The sequence below is a fragment of the Xenopus tropicalis genome, chromosome 5 (genome assembly GCF_000004195.4).
Source record: "Xenopus tropicalis strain Nigerian chromosome 5, UCB_Xtro_10.0, whole genome shotgun sequence".
In the NCBI taxonomy this organism is placed as follows: Eukaryota; Metazoa; Chordata; class Amphibia; order Anura; family Pipidae; genus Xenopus; species Xenopus tropicalis.
The window spans coordinates 120,300,131-120,313,961 of NC_030681.2; the positions used below are offsets into that span (position 1 = coordinate 120,300,131).

A 13,831-nucleotide genomic window follows, 5' to 3' on the forward strand; every position below is an offset into this window, starting at 1 on the left:
TAGATGATAGATAGATAGATGTATCTTAGTTAACACCAAGTACAAGCTACTGCTATTGTTACAGAGAAAACAAAGTGGAAAAAAGGTTATAATTTGCTTAAAATGAACCCATCTCCCATAAACTGGGAGATTGTCTTCCTATAATTCAAAGCTTTTTGGATACCTGGTTTTCAGATGGTTTTTCCCATACTTGTGGGTGTATATATATATATATATATATATATATATATATATACCCCCTAACTCCTTAATTAGGAATGATTTGCTTAAATATATATACAGTATATATATAATTCAGAGCTTTCTGGATAATCGATTTCCAGGTAACTGATCCCCTCCTCTTATAAAGCACCTGTTGAGGACCGAAACGTTGGACTACTTCTGTGCAATGTGTTCACAATAAAGTTGTGATTTTTTACATAGGGTGTGCCAGTCATGAAATAATTTTTTATATATATAAAGAAACAAAAGGAGCACTCCCTACACACAATCAACTGCCCCAGGTGCTGGCCAGAAGTTTATGTAAAGGTAGAACAGAGTGCCGCACACACATGGACTTAAAAAACATCAAATAATCTTGCAAAAGATCTTGCTACTTGATAAAGAGGCAGGAGACTCGAAACGTTGTAAGTAATGTAATTGTTCTGCACAATGCAGTAAAGATTATTTTCTTTTTTCATTTAAATGAGTCTGGACCTTTTTGTTTCTTTCTATATGTATTGTCCGTGAGTTCGGACTAGGTCTTCAGATTGGTACTTTAGCTCCACTTCAGTTTGTACAATTATATATATGTGGACAGATCTATACTTACTGCCTTAAGGCGAGGAGAAAGGGAAATTGTATTGTACTTACATTGTACTTACATGGACACATATAAGAACATTCTGTTCTGTAAAAAAAAAATGCCCTCCAACTCGGCTGGGGTATTTGCTTTATATATTGACAAGCATAAATAACCATAAGGGTTTTGAAAGTAGACAGTGTTTTCCTAACAGATTTCCTGAAGCCTATCAAGATTTAAGGTCTCTCAGCTATTTCCAGTGAAATGCCAACATACAGAAGTTCTTATTGAAATAACTTTATTCTACACTAGCTCTACTTTTTGGATGACTAAACCTGAAGCAGAAAAATAATAATTCACATACATCTCCTTCTCATTTCCTTATGTTATTATTCAGGGAAGTGCGTCTGTTTATATTAATCCAACCACAAAACCCCTCTCTACTAGAGCCATTATAATGTATAACCTCAATTTAAAAAAGGACCTTCTGGTTATTAACACAGTAACTGTACCTGTGGAAAGGAAGCACAAGTTAATTGAATGTAATGATCTTGTACTTGAGAAAACCTTCACAAATGATCTCCCTGCTTTTCCAGCACTTATTAAAAATTGTTGAGTGAGACTTGAAAATGCTGCAGGTTACACCTGTGCTATCGAAAGAGATGCCTAAAAATGCAGTTTTTTTATAGCTATAAGTGTTCTTTCTGAAAATATTAACATTTTAATTTTACTCCAATTAGAAGCCTGCTGGATAAGGTTCTATCAGGTCACTGCACTATGCTCTTGATTAAAGGAGCAGTAACAGCAAATATTGAAAGTGGTTTATATTCATTGAAATATAATACTGTTACCCTGCACCAGTAACACTGGTGTATTTGTGCCTTTTTGGCCCATTCAGATTAAATAACTGCCCCCATGCTGATGCACTTTTACTTATAATAAATAAGCTGCATAGAATACAATGGGTCAGGGTCAGACTGGGTTGTCTGGGGCCCACCAGGCTGCTACCCCAGTCACACACCCCTGTTCTTCCTCTCTCTTACATTTGCAACCACAAACCCCCCCACGCTCTCATGCACGTACGTATGTACATACATCTCACATCGCATCAGAAAGGGAGGGAGCAGCAGTCTGTCCAGTTTCATTTTCACACTGAACTGTTCCTTTATGGGCAAAACCAGCAGCATTGAAAAGACTGCAGGCAGAGTGTTTTTACTGCAGGAAAAAACACCCAATTATAGAAGGTTATAGGGAATAGTGGTGGAACATAGCAAAGAAAACAGATACAAAATGGCAGCCAAAATGTTCAAGGGAAGAAGAAGTAATTGTGATCAGGGAGGGACACAGAATAACAGAGTATGAGTGAATGGGAGATACGGGTATGGAGATCAAATAAAAATGTGGATACCTAGGCAGAAACTTGACTTTCACGGGGGAGTTCAGTCAAAAGCAATGAGGAGGTGGGGGGGCCCTGAGAGGTGCAAGAGCCAATTTGCAGACTGCAAAGGGGACAAGGCCTTTACAGTAGGGCTTGTCTAGACTGTAAGCATTATTTGGATGTAATGGGACAGGATTAACCAGTAATGAAATTTCATCAGTTTTAACTGGGGCCCTTTTCTACTTAGGCTGGGCCTACTCCCCCACCCCCCCCCCCCCACCCACAGCAGGAGGGTCAGATGACTGATGGACTAATAACTGTGGCCCCTGATAACTAAGTAGCATGGTTCCCCATGTTTTGTGACTGCATCTTTGTGAGTGAAAAGTAAGAGATGCACAGAAATGATAAAAGAAAAAAAAAAGAAAACAGGGAAAGTGGAAAACAGAAGGGAAATAATAGAAAAGCAGAAAGCATGGAGCATCAAAATAGATTGTGAGTAGGGTATTCCATACTGTATGTCTCTCTATAATGTATGATTGTGGCCCATTGATTTGTGTTGTTTACAGACCTAGAAGCGCTTATGTTTAAAGCACAGCAATGACACAGCTTTAAAAATGTACTTTAATTATAATCTGATTGATCTGCTGCACAATCACAGCATTGTAGCCCCAACTACATTACTTTATTGATGTGGGGTGGGGTAGGGCGGGAGTACTTGGGCTGCAAGTGTCCACTGCCACACACTGCATATAATGTGTCTGCTCTGCTTCTGCACGTTTCTCATTAAAGTAAATATAAGCTAAGGGAGAAAATTATAGGGGCATTTTTACACCAGTGCAAAGTTTACTACAACTAACACGTATGGGTAACTTTAGCCTCCCAACTCAAAAAAATGTATGTGTATGGAAATTACACTTATTAAACGGGAAGGAAAGTTATCACTGGGGGGTGCCAAAATGCGCAGTTGAGTGAAAACATTGGAGTGCAAGCTAGTAAATTGGATAAGGCACTAATGAACTCTAAATTCAAATCACACAAAGTGTGTTATGTGTAATAATAACACTGATATAACATGTACTGTTTGAAGCAGAGTATCAGGCCATAGCACAGGGAACTGTTATACAAGGTATTTTGCTCACTTTTACTTGCAGAATCAATCAAAGCCCTTAATACACCCTACAGGTCCCCTCCCACTTATATCAGCAGCAGGGGTTTATTCATCGACCATACATCTCCAATCACTAAATGAAGAATGGAAATTGCTACTCTTAGCTCAAAGAAAAAGCAGCACATGGAGTATCTTTTATCTTGAAATAATAACTGATAATTTCAGCATGGGTTTTTATGTAAGAGTGCTTTGTACTTAAGCATCAGCACTCTATTATTCATGTTCTACAGTGAGATGATTATTATTAAAGACTTCCTACAAAAGTAACTCAGTATTGCACTTGGCTGGTGCATTAACACATGTAAAATCATATAATGACCAATTTAAATTCTGATTTTAAAAAAGCTGTGTGCTCATGTTATGCAATGCTGCATAAATCTACAAAAGAATACCTTTTAGTACAATAAATATACAAGGGATTGATTGATTCACAAAAATACTGCACCAACAAAAATTACCTGGATCAGTGGCTGACATCAGAGAACCGAAAAATAAGCAGTCTGTGAAGTGGAAGTCACCCTTCTGTATCTGTCCCAGCTGCATCATCGCTTTAACAAAACCATACATTATCAACCTGTCAAAGAAACACAATTTTATTAGAGGATTTACAATGCTCAGGCCTTCTAAGCAATAAAATAACTGTCAGCATGGCAATCTCTACAGAGAGCAAACATGAACAAATGCAAGCAGCACATCAAAGGCTTTTCATCAGCTAATTAATGGTAAACCTGTAGAGACCTGTAGCAAGTTGTATTGCTTACATTTATTCAGAGAGGAGACAAAAACTCTCACGTGAAGCAGAAGCAGTTATATAACAAAGCTAGCCATACATTGGCCAATATTGTATCTAAAATCAACCTAATACATTTACAAGGATTGCAACTGGGACATTTTAAAGACGTTGATCTCAGTCCACCAGTCAATCCCCTATGGATTTCTGGTTGACCGCAACGAAGCCAGGGGATGCGGAAGTGCCGCATGTATGTTTATGTACTCTGCGTCTCATACGTACGCTGCGTCGTGGGGGAGGAGGAGGCATCGAAACATCTCCGACGGAAAAATCTGGCCACCCCTGTTTTAGGCCATGCCCATTCTGCCCACATCCTATACCCTGCTACTCTTGGAGTCTATGATTTGCCAGTGTCCTGCAGCAACTGGGACATTTGGGAGCATGTATTTACAAGACAAAAAAAGCCTACCAGATATCTGGTGGAAATTGTTCAAGGATATCTAATATGTGGGTTTTGAATTCTCATTGAGCGAGGGTCAAGGCTGTTTGGTGTGTGTCTTTTAGTGTGGTTTGGGATGGTGAATGGAGTCAACTTAGCTTTTTGTTTTCCTTTTAGAAGGAGCTAAGATAAGTCCCTGACAGACTTCAGTTTCACAGGCTGCTATTGGTGCAACAGGATGTTAGACAGTATATGAAGAAGGAAGAAATCTATGTTTGAGAGGTTATTTAGGAGATATTCCTCCTCATGAAGGTTTATGTGTTGGTCTGGTTGTTGGAGAATGTATGAAATACATCATCCTTATGCATGTGCAACAAGTCTGTGGCAATATCTATATTTTCTAGAAAAAACTGTACTTAAAAGTTCAGTGTCCTAACTTTGAAAGTAGAAAGCAAGCTTACAACCCTGGTTTGCATCCCTTTGACACTGGATAAACCATACTAACATGGGTATGCAATAAAAAAAAAGTTAAAAGGGAAAATATGAAAAATGTGAACAATTTTTTAAAATTTAGTGCAAATTTAAAATAGGTTTTGCAAACCTATTTTAAAAAAAGTGTGAAGCATCCTCTCCAACTCAATGTATTGTTTGCGCCAGTGAGAAAAGTATGTAATAAAACTTCTTCCTGAAAGTGTTGTGCAACTTTTTGCCGCAAAAATGACCACGCCTTTAAAAAATGCAATAATTGCAATACAAAATCACAGTGTAATAATGATCTGATAAAGCAAAATTACATTGTGAAAAGCAAATTTTTATCTATGGATTTTCTCCCATTTACAAATGATTTTTACATTGACTCTCCAGTGTCTTATATATTTAGCACAATAATGGCTGCCCTGAGTGCTATAAAGAGCTTTCAGTCCCACAGTAGGAAGGCTTTATATTCCAGCTTCTTCTGGTTGCTATAAAGTACTTTCAGTCCTGCAGGAGTACGTAATAATATATTCTATTCTGTGGATTCAAGGTTTCCTTTGGCTTTCTTTAAACATAAATCCATCCAACTGCAGTAAAAAAAGTAAAATAAAAGTCAAAGCATATTAGATTACTCTATTTCCCTAGACCATTTTACATTAATCTGTTGATTGAAGTTCAGGCTTTGTTCATGCAAGGTTTGTGTTCTTGCACATAATTCCATAATTTTGAAAAATGAACCTTTTTCATTAGGTGTTTTGGTTGTTCCGCATACCCATGTATCTCTCGTTAAAAAAAAATAAAATAAAATACAATACATATATATATATATATATATATATATATATATATATATATATATATACACACACACACACACTTTTGTTCCGTGATTTATGTTCTATTCTGAATAAAATATTAGAAGTTGGCACCTCCACATCATTGCATTCAGTTTTTATTCACAATTTGTTTAGTGTCCCATATGTACTATATATATATATATATATATATATATATAATTATATATATATATATAGTACATATGGGACACTAAACAAATTGTGAATAAAAACTGAATGCAATGATGTGGAGGTGCCAACTTCTAATATTTTATTCAGAATAGAACATAAATCACGGAACAAAAGTTTAAACTGAGAAAATGTACCATTTTAAGGGAAAAATATGTTGATTCAGAATTTCATGGTGTCAACAAATCCCAAAAAAGTTGGGACAAGGCCATTTTCACCACTGTGTGGCATCTCCCCTTCTTCTTACAACACTCAGACGTCTGGGGACCGAGGAGACCAGTTTCTCAAGTTTAGGAATAGGAATGCTCTCCCATTCTTGTCTAATACAGGCCTCTAACTGTTCAATCGTCTTGGGCCTTCTTTGTCGCACCTTCCTCTTTATGATGCGCCAAATGTTCTCTATAGGTGAAAGATCTGGACTGCAGACTGGCCATTTCAGTACCCGGATCCTTCTCCTACGCAGCCATGATGTTGTGATTGATGCAGAATGTGGTCTGGCATTATCTTGTTGAAAAATGCAGGGTCTTCCCTGAAAGAGATGACGTCTGGATGGGAGCATATGTTGTTCTAGAACCTGAATATATTTTTCTGCATTGATGCTGCCTTTCCAGACATGCAAGCTGCCCATGCCACACGCACTCATGCAACCCCATACCATCAGAGATGCAGGCTTCTGAACGGAGTGTTGATAACAACTTGGGTTGTCCTTGTCCTCTTTGGTCCAGATGACATGGCTTCTCAGATTTCCAAAAAGAACTTCGAATCGTGACTCTTCTGACCACAGAACAATCTTCCATTTTGCCACACTCCATTTTAAATGATCCCTGGCCCAGTGAAAACGCCTGAGCTTGTGGATCTTGCTTAGAAATGGCTTCTTCTTTGCACTGTAGAGTTTCAGCTGGCAACGGCGGATGGCACGGTGGATTGTGTTCACTGACAATGGTTTCTGGAAGTATTCCTGAGCCCATTCTGTGATTTCCTTTACAGTAGCATTCCTGTTTGTGGTGCAGTGTCGTTTAAGGGCCCGGAGATCACGGGCATCCAGTATGGTTTTACGGCCTTGACCCTTACGCACAGAGATTGTTCCAGATTCTCTGAATCTTCAGATGATGTTATGCACAGTTGATGATGAAAAAAACGCCCAAAACAGCTATAAAAGTGTGTTTGGGGTTCTGGAGATGTCACTGCTACCATAAAACTATTATACACTTTTAAATGTTTCATTTTCATGTAAGAAAATCCGTGTGATTCAAATTTTGAATTCAAAATTTAAGTGAAAATGTTTAAATTGCAGTTGTCAGGCCCCATTCACTGAAAGGGTGCCAATTTCTTAGATACCCCCCACTCAATGAAACAGAATCACTAGGTTTGTTCTCTGTTAGAAATAACTTCATCTTAACTTGCTTATGGTCATCCCTCTCTCAGATATGATTTGCTTATGCACAGAAGCATAAAATTGACAGGGAAGGCGAGTTAGCAAGGTAAGATGGCACCATGGTGCTGGGCAATTTTTCCCTAACAGGAGGACAGGCAAGTAAACCTAATTATTCTATTCACTGGGTGTTTGCCAGATTTGCAACTATTTTAGGGAAATCTAGAGCGCTATCTGGCCAAAAGAATAACCTTCAAAAAATGAGATTTAAAAATGAGAATAAAAGATATTGGGGCTCATTTATCAATGCATAGCAGCACACAAACTGATGTAATTATGATTATGCGCCATTTTGTGCCCACACGCAATTGCATATGCATTACATTGCGTCGGTTCATTTATTTTTCCGCCAGTTTTTTTATGCACATGTCGAAAAAAACTGGGCAATAATGTCGCAAGCAACAACATGTTTTTTGGGGGCGTGGCTAGGGGCGTGTTTTAAGTGCCCAATTTTTTGCATGAGTGCGCCCTTTGCGCCTATATATGTGCTATTTGCATGTATATATGGGAAGATTTGCGCAGGCACGGCTGCATTGAAATCTTTATGCCTGTTCATTTGTGGCGTATTTCTGACTGCGCGTTCTTCCCCATTTGTGCTAGTATATTCGCAGATTTGCGCTACAATAAACTAATTTAGGTATGTCATTAATAAAACCATGTTAATGTTTCTCAAAATGATGATATGTTAATTAGCATTATTATAAAAATATAATTGTTAATTTGTTTATAATGTTTTAATAACATTTACCCTTTTTAACTTTGTTTTTATCTATAAAGGCAATTCCCCTTGTTAATGTGATGAAGTCTTTCATATCTCTTTTATTTAAACACCAACTGACTAGGTTGTTAAGTTAGGAAGTACGTAGTTGGCACGGATTTATTAGAGCATTAGCTTGCGCCATCTATGCACACAAGTTATGACAAGTTTTGCGTCGTCATATGTGCAGTTTTGCGACATTATATGAGCATGTTTGTATGGCGCAGCCGTTTGCATCAAAACTAGCTCATAAAATTTTAAACAACTGTGTTTGCGCTATACTGTTAAATATGCTTATGCGCAGGGCAAAAGTTTTGCCTCTGCAACTATTATAGCGCTGCGATGTGTTGGTAAATGAGCCCCATTGTCTTTAGAATTGTACATGTATATATAAGTGTTTTTTTTAATACTTTTGTTTAAATCTTTTGTTTGAGGTCCAACATATTTCAAAGGCTCCTTTAATCCAACAATACCACGAAGAATATTTAAGATTCTAAAAACAGCCAAATAATTATCAAAATGGGTGCTGAGGAGTATTTAGAAATGGGCATTGTTCCCAAAGATTACCCCTGCCTTTGGGTTACTGCTCCCCAGGGATTGCTCTGGGCTCACACACTGAGCTACTTAGTAGCAGCTACTTGTCATGGCTACTAAACTTGACAGAACACATGAGTTTTAAGGAAACTTTAATATTCTTTAAAGTTGGGGAATGTTTGATGTTGTAGGTAATCAGTTTCACAGGTAGGGAGCTGCTCTAGTGAAGCCCAGTATGTTGGAATGCGAGGAGGCTACTAAGGTCAATTTCGAGAGTACCTGTAGATAAGGTTTCCAATGTAAAGTGTGGCATTGGGAACTTTGTAGGTTAAGGGTTAGTTTAAAGCAGGGATCCCCAACCTTTGTTTACCTGTGAGCAACATTTCAATGAAAAAAGGGTGGGGAGCAACACAAGCACAAAATCTTTCCAAGTAGGTGACCAATAAGGACTTAGATTGGTCAATTAGTAGCCCAATGTGGACTGGCAGACTACTAGAGGTACTGTTTAGCAGTACAGATGGCCTTTATGCCTCCGAAACATGCCTCCAAATAAGAAATTCAAAAATGGGCACCAACTTTGAGGCCACTGGGAGCAACATCAAAGGGGTTGGGGAGCAACATGTTGCTCAGGAGCCACTGGTTGGGGATCTCTGGTTTAAAGGAACACCAAAAAAATGAACAAACAACAAAAAAAACTAATACGTCATGCACTATTGCCCTGCACTGGTAAAAGCTGTGTTTTCTTCAGAAAGCCTACTTTAGTTTATATAAACAAAGCTGCTGTGTAGCCATGGGGGTAGCTATTCAAATCGAAAAAAGGAGAAAAGGCAAAGGTTACAACCTGTGCCTATTTTCATTTTTTCCCAGCTTGAATGGCTGCCCCCATGGCTACACAGCAGCTTTGTTTATATAAACTATGCAGGGTTTCTGAAGAAAGCACACAACATTTACCAGTGCAGGGCAATAGTGCATTATATTTTAAATACATTAAGCCATTTTCATTTTTTTGTTGCTGTTCATTTAAATCTGATATTAGAAGCTATAGCAGCCAGTGCAGGGATTTGCAAAGGTGGTTTGCTTGGTAATTTACGTGAGTCTTTCAGTTGCACTTTGGATCGATTGAAGAGAGGATGTTCGTGAGACACAGGCCAATAAGGAAGAGGTTGCAATACTAGAACAGAGATGCACATACATGATAATAAGATTAGCTAATAGGATCCCAATGAAAAGAGAGTAATGGAAAGAGAAAATGAAGAAGAAAATGTATCATCTGATCTGACAGCATCATGTTTAGTTTAGACAGATTAATAAAGACAAATTAATTACTAATACATTCAGAATTACAGGCTGTATGTTGCCATGCGCCAAATCTGTACAGTTTTTACATAAAAGTCTTTGTTTCCGGAAAACTGCCATTTATGTATAAAATGCACTGTATTAAAATGGGCCCAGAAGCTTTTATCAGCAGATCCCTGCAGGAAAATGGAAAAGAAAACACTTATCTAAGACCTTTTTACTAAATATACACAACATAATTTAGTTAACCTTTCCTTTTAACTAGAAACCTATTTTCTTTATTGATTTCATTGCCCTGTCCCAACCTTTATTCAATAAAACCTCTAATGAGCTGCTACCAACACTGCAGGCTGTGCAAATGGTAAGGAATAAGCACAGGCTCAAAACCAGTTTATTTTCAAAAACGACTCACACTTACAGCACGGTGTACCCCGGCGCCTCAGGGGTTCCAGGGATAAACATCTGTCACAATAATGGTTATGTTTTGAAATAATATATTCTGAGATACTGCATACAGAAATGCTACACTTGGGAATAAAATAAGGATTTTCAGCTCTTGTCAGGGACTGTGGTTTAATAGTTGAAAAACAAGGATTTGAACATTTCTTTACATTTACTTTGGTAAATCTGCAGTCTTTAGCTGGCCTTGGAGCCTTGTCTGAGGCTGGGGACCAGGGAGACCGCTCCCCTCTGCCCTCACTAAAGGGTATATTTCAAAAACAAACTAATAGAGGAAACCTGCACATTTGCTCAGTGCTTCTTTTTCTGATCTGCAGGAAAGTCAATGCCTGACTGCCTTTAAAGAGGAATAAATCTGTGCCACTCTTCTCATGTAACTGTTCTGCTGCTGCTGCCCAAGGGTATATAAAATTCAGGACAGCACAGGAAGTCAAGAGTGTATTAGCCTAATAATCCTTCCATTGGATTCTTCTACTACATTTCCTGTGCTCTAAATTCTTAAGAGGAGGATTCTTCATGAAGAGCTAAATCCGCTGATTAACTTCAGCCTGGTTTCTGCAAACACAAATCAGCTAAATTGCTGACAGCCCGCTTCCTGCACAAGAACTCCCAAAACCTCATTAAATATTTTATTTCACTCGTTTCCTTTACAGAACTTTATTTATGAGGTATTAATTAAGATAAAATGACTAAAAAAAATTAGCGTAAAGCGATTCTAATCTCTGATAATAGGTTTACTGTGCACAAAAGCATGATTATATGTGAATATGCTGCCATACCACTGATGCAAAACCTGTTCTCCATGTAAAGTATGCTTTCTGCTCTGTAAGTTACCAGGGGCTGTGATTTTCTTAGCTGCAGTGGCTGTGGGCTGGTAGGTTGCACCTGAATCTGAACAGAGCACACAGCCTGTGCAAATCTTTTTCTGCTGGTTTCTACAACTCAAGAGTTAATCACTTTGCAGAAGTGTTGCCACCTGGCTGGTATTTCACCAGCCTAGCCCGTAAAATACCAGCCAGGGCTGTGGCCAGCAATACAAATTAACTAGCAATGTAGCTGCCAGTAGCTTGTCCAGCAACTCAGGCCGACCGCCGATATGCCACCCCCAATCCTATCTTCCTTTATAGCCCCACTCAAACTAATACCCCTTAAATGCGGCCCACTAACTTCATGCCTCATCCCATTATCATTGCATCGCCCCTGACATGAGCCGCCCCCTGCCCTGGCCAGTAAGAAGAAGCTTGAAAGGTGGCAACCCTAGCAGAAGCCCCTGTGACAGTGGTGTGTTTTAGGACCTTATTGGGACACGGAATTTTTGCACATCAGTTTTTATTTCTTCTTAAATATTATCCTTTATTTAATACAGGTAGATGCATTTATACAACTCTGTACAAAGACTTTATTATTCTCATGATGGATTCTGTTATCCAGAATGCTCGGGACCTGGGGTTTTCCAAATTTGGATCTCCATAACTTAAATCTGCTAAAATATAATTTAAACCAATAAGGATTAATTATATCTTAGCTGGGATCAAGTCCAAGGTACTGTTTGGAGAAAAAAGAAATATATTTTAAAAATGTGAATTATTTCCTTAAAATGGAGTCTATGAGAGATGGCCTTTCCATAATTCGGAACTTTCTGGATAACGGGTTTCCAGGTAACAATACCTGTACAGCACTGAACCCCAACCAGTGGCTTGTGAGCAACATATTGCTCACCAATGCTTTGGATGTTGCACCCAGTGTCGCCAAAGCAGGTGTTTATTTTTTAATTCCTGGCTTGGTGGGAAGTTTTGGTTGCATAAATACATGATGTACCACAAAACCAACTGCTTGGTTGAACCCCCCTCTGAATTCCTCCAGTCTCCTTCAGTCTCTTCAGAATGAAACTCAAAGGTTACCTCTTGGAGCACTTGCATTGCATCTGAACTGGCACTTATATTGCCACTGCAACACTAAATATCCTCCTATTAGTATCTGTAAGTTACCCACCCACTTAGACTGTAAGCTCTATGGGTCAGGGACCTCCATCCTCTTGTCTTTTAACTCTGTATAACTTTAAACCAGCACTGGAAGTGTTAATATAATGGTTTGCAGGTTTTCTGTAGCCATTTTCTACCTGAAATGCATATTTCCTTGCTGCTGAACTGTGGGAAGCTTCTAATCATCTAGAAAGTTATTGCTCAAATTGAACAGCATAGAATCACGGCAGTCCATGTACTTACTCCCCCTGAGCGAGCCTGTTTCAAAGGCAGAATGTTCCATATCTCACGGCCTCATAATTGACTTCCCAGTTTTGTTGCAATTTGTCCCTCTGCTGGTGTCCTGTATAACAAAGCCAAGACCTTGAAGAGTCTCGTCCCTCTGTAGACCATCTCCGTACCATCTGCTCTTTTTCAATTTATCTCGTGTTGCTGCTATGATCCCTTGCTCATTGCACTTTCTGCTACTGTAAGGCTAAACATGCTTTATCTTCCTTTTATATTTTCTTAAATATCGGTGCACAGTTTATGATGTGCCCAGAATTTCCCCCAATCCCACTCTCTGTGTATTTGTGTGGCGGGGGGGGGGTCAAAACATGTTTTATTGATCTAAGTGCCTTGCTTTTACTTATACAAATATGACACACAGCTTGAACCATACCTCCCAACTGTCCCACAATCCCGAAAAGTTCTTCAAATGTCCCGCTTCCTATGGCTCTTCTTCTCCCCATGACATCACGCTCACGTCTCTCAGGAGCACCGCTTCTGATTCTTCCGCTCAGTTCCATTCATTTAGATGAATGCGGTGCAGAAGCTGCTGTGCTCCGGAGAGACATGAGTGTGACGTCCTGGGGAGAAGAAGAGCCAGGGGACGCAGCCGGAGGCAGCAGGCAGACACAGCAGGCAGGTGGTGGGGAGAGCAGGGGGAGCCACAGGAAGCAGGGGGACGCTGGGGAGGACGTTGCGGGGAAGCTGAAGGATGTTGGGGAGGACACTGAGGGGAGCTGGAGGATACTAGGGGGGAGTTAGAGGAAGTTAAGGGGGAGCTGGGGGATGCTGGGGAGGATGCTAGGGGGGACCTGGAGGACACTGGGAGGGAGCTGGAGGATGCTAAGGGGGAGCTGGAGGATGCTGGGAGGGAGCTGGAGGAAGCTAATGGGGAGCTAAAGGATGTTGTGGAGGATGCTAATAGGGAGCTGGAGGATGCTGGGAGGGAGCTGGAGGATGTTGGGGAGGATGATGGGGGGAGCTGGAGGATGTTGGGGAGGACACTGGGGGAAGCTGGAGGATACTGCAGTGGGGAGCAGCCTATAGTATGGGGACACTGGGGGAGGACGAGCAATATTTTAGGGGGCCCTGGGCTGGCTAGCAATGTT

The 13,831-nt window shown here is 39.7% G+C and overlaps 1 protein-coding gene across 3 annotated transcripts in view; it reads right to left on the bottom strand.

Annotated features, from left to right (window-relative positions):
* slc9a9 (solute carrier family 9, subfamily A (NHE9, cation proton antiporter 9), member 9) overlaps nucleotides 1-13,831 on the bottom strand; it is a 290,228-nt gene that overhangs the window by 231,668 nt on the left and 44,729 nt on the right. For all 3 annotated transcript variants that reach the window (XM_031902407.1, XM_031902409.1, XM_031902410.1), the window contains exon 5: nucleotides 3,786-3,901. In XM_031902407.1, the coding sequence (XP_031758267.1) occupies nucleotides 3,786-3,901 (116 nt within the window). The remainder of the gene's footprint in view (nucleotides 1-3,785; nucleotides 3,902-13,831) is intronic.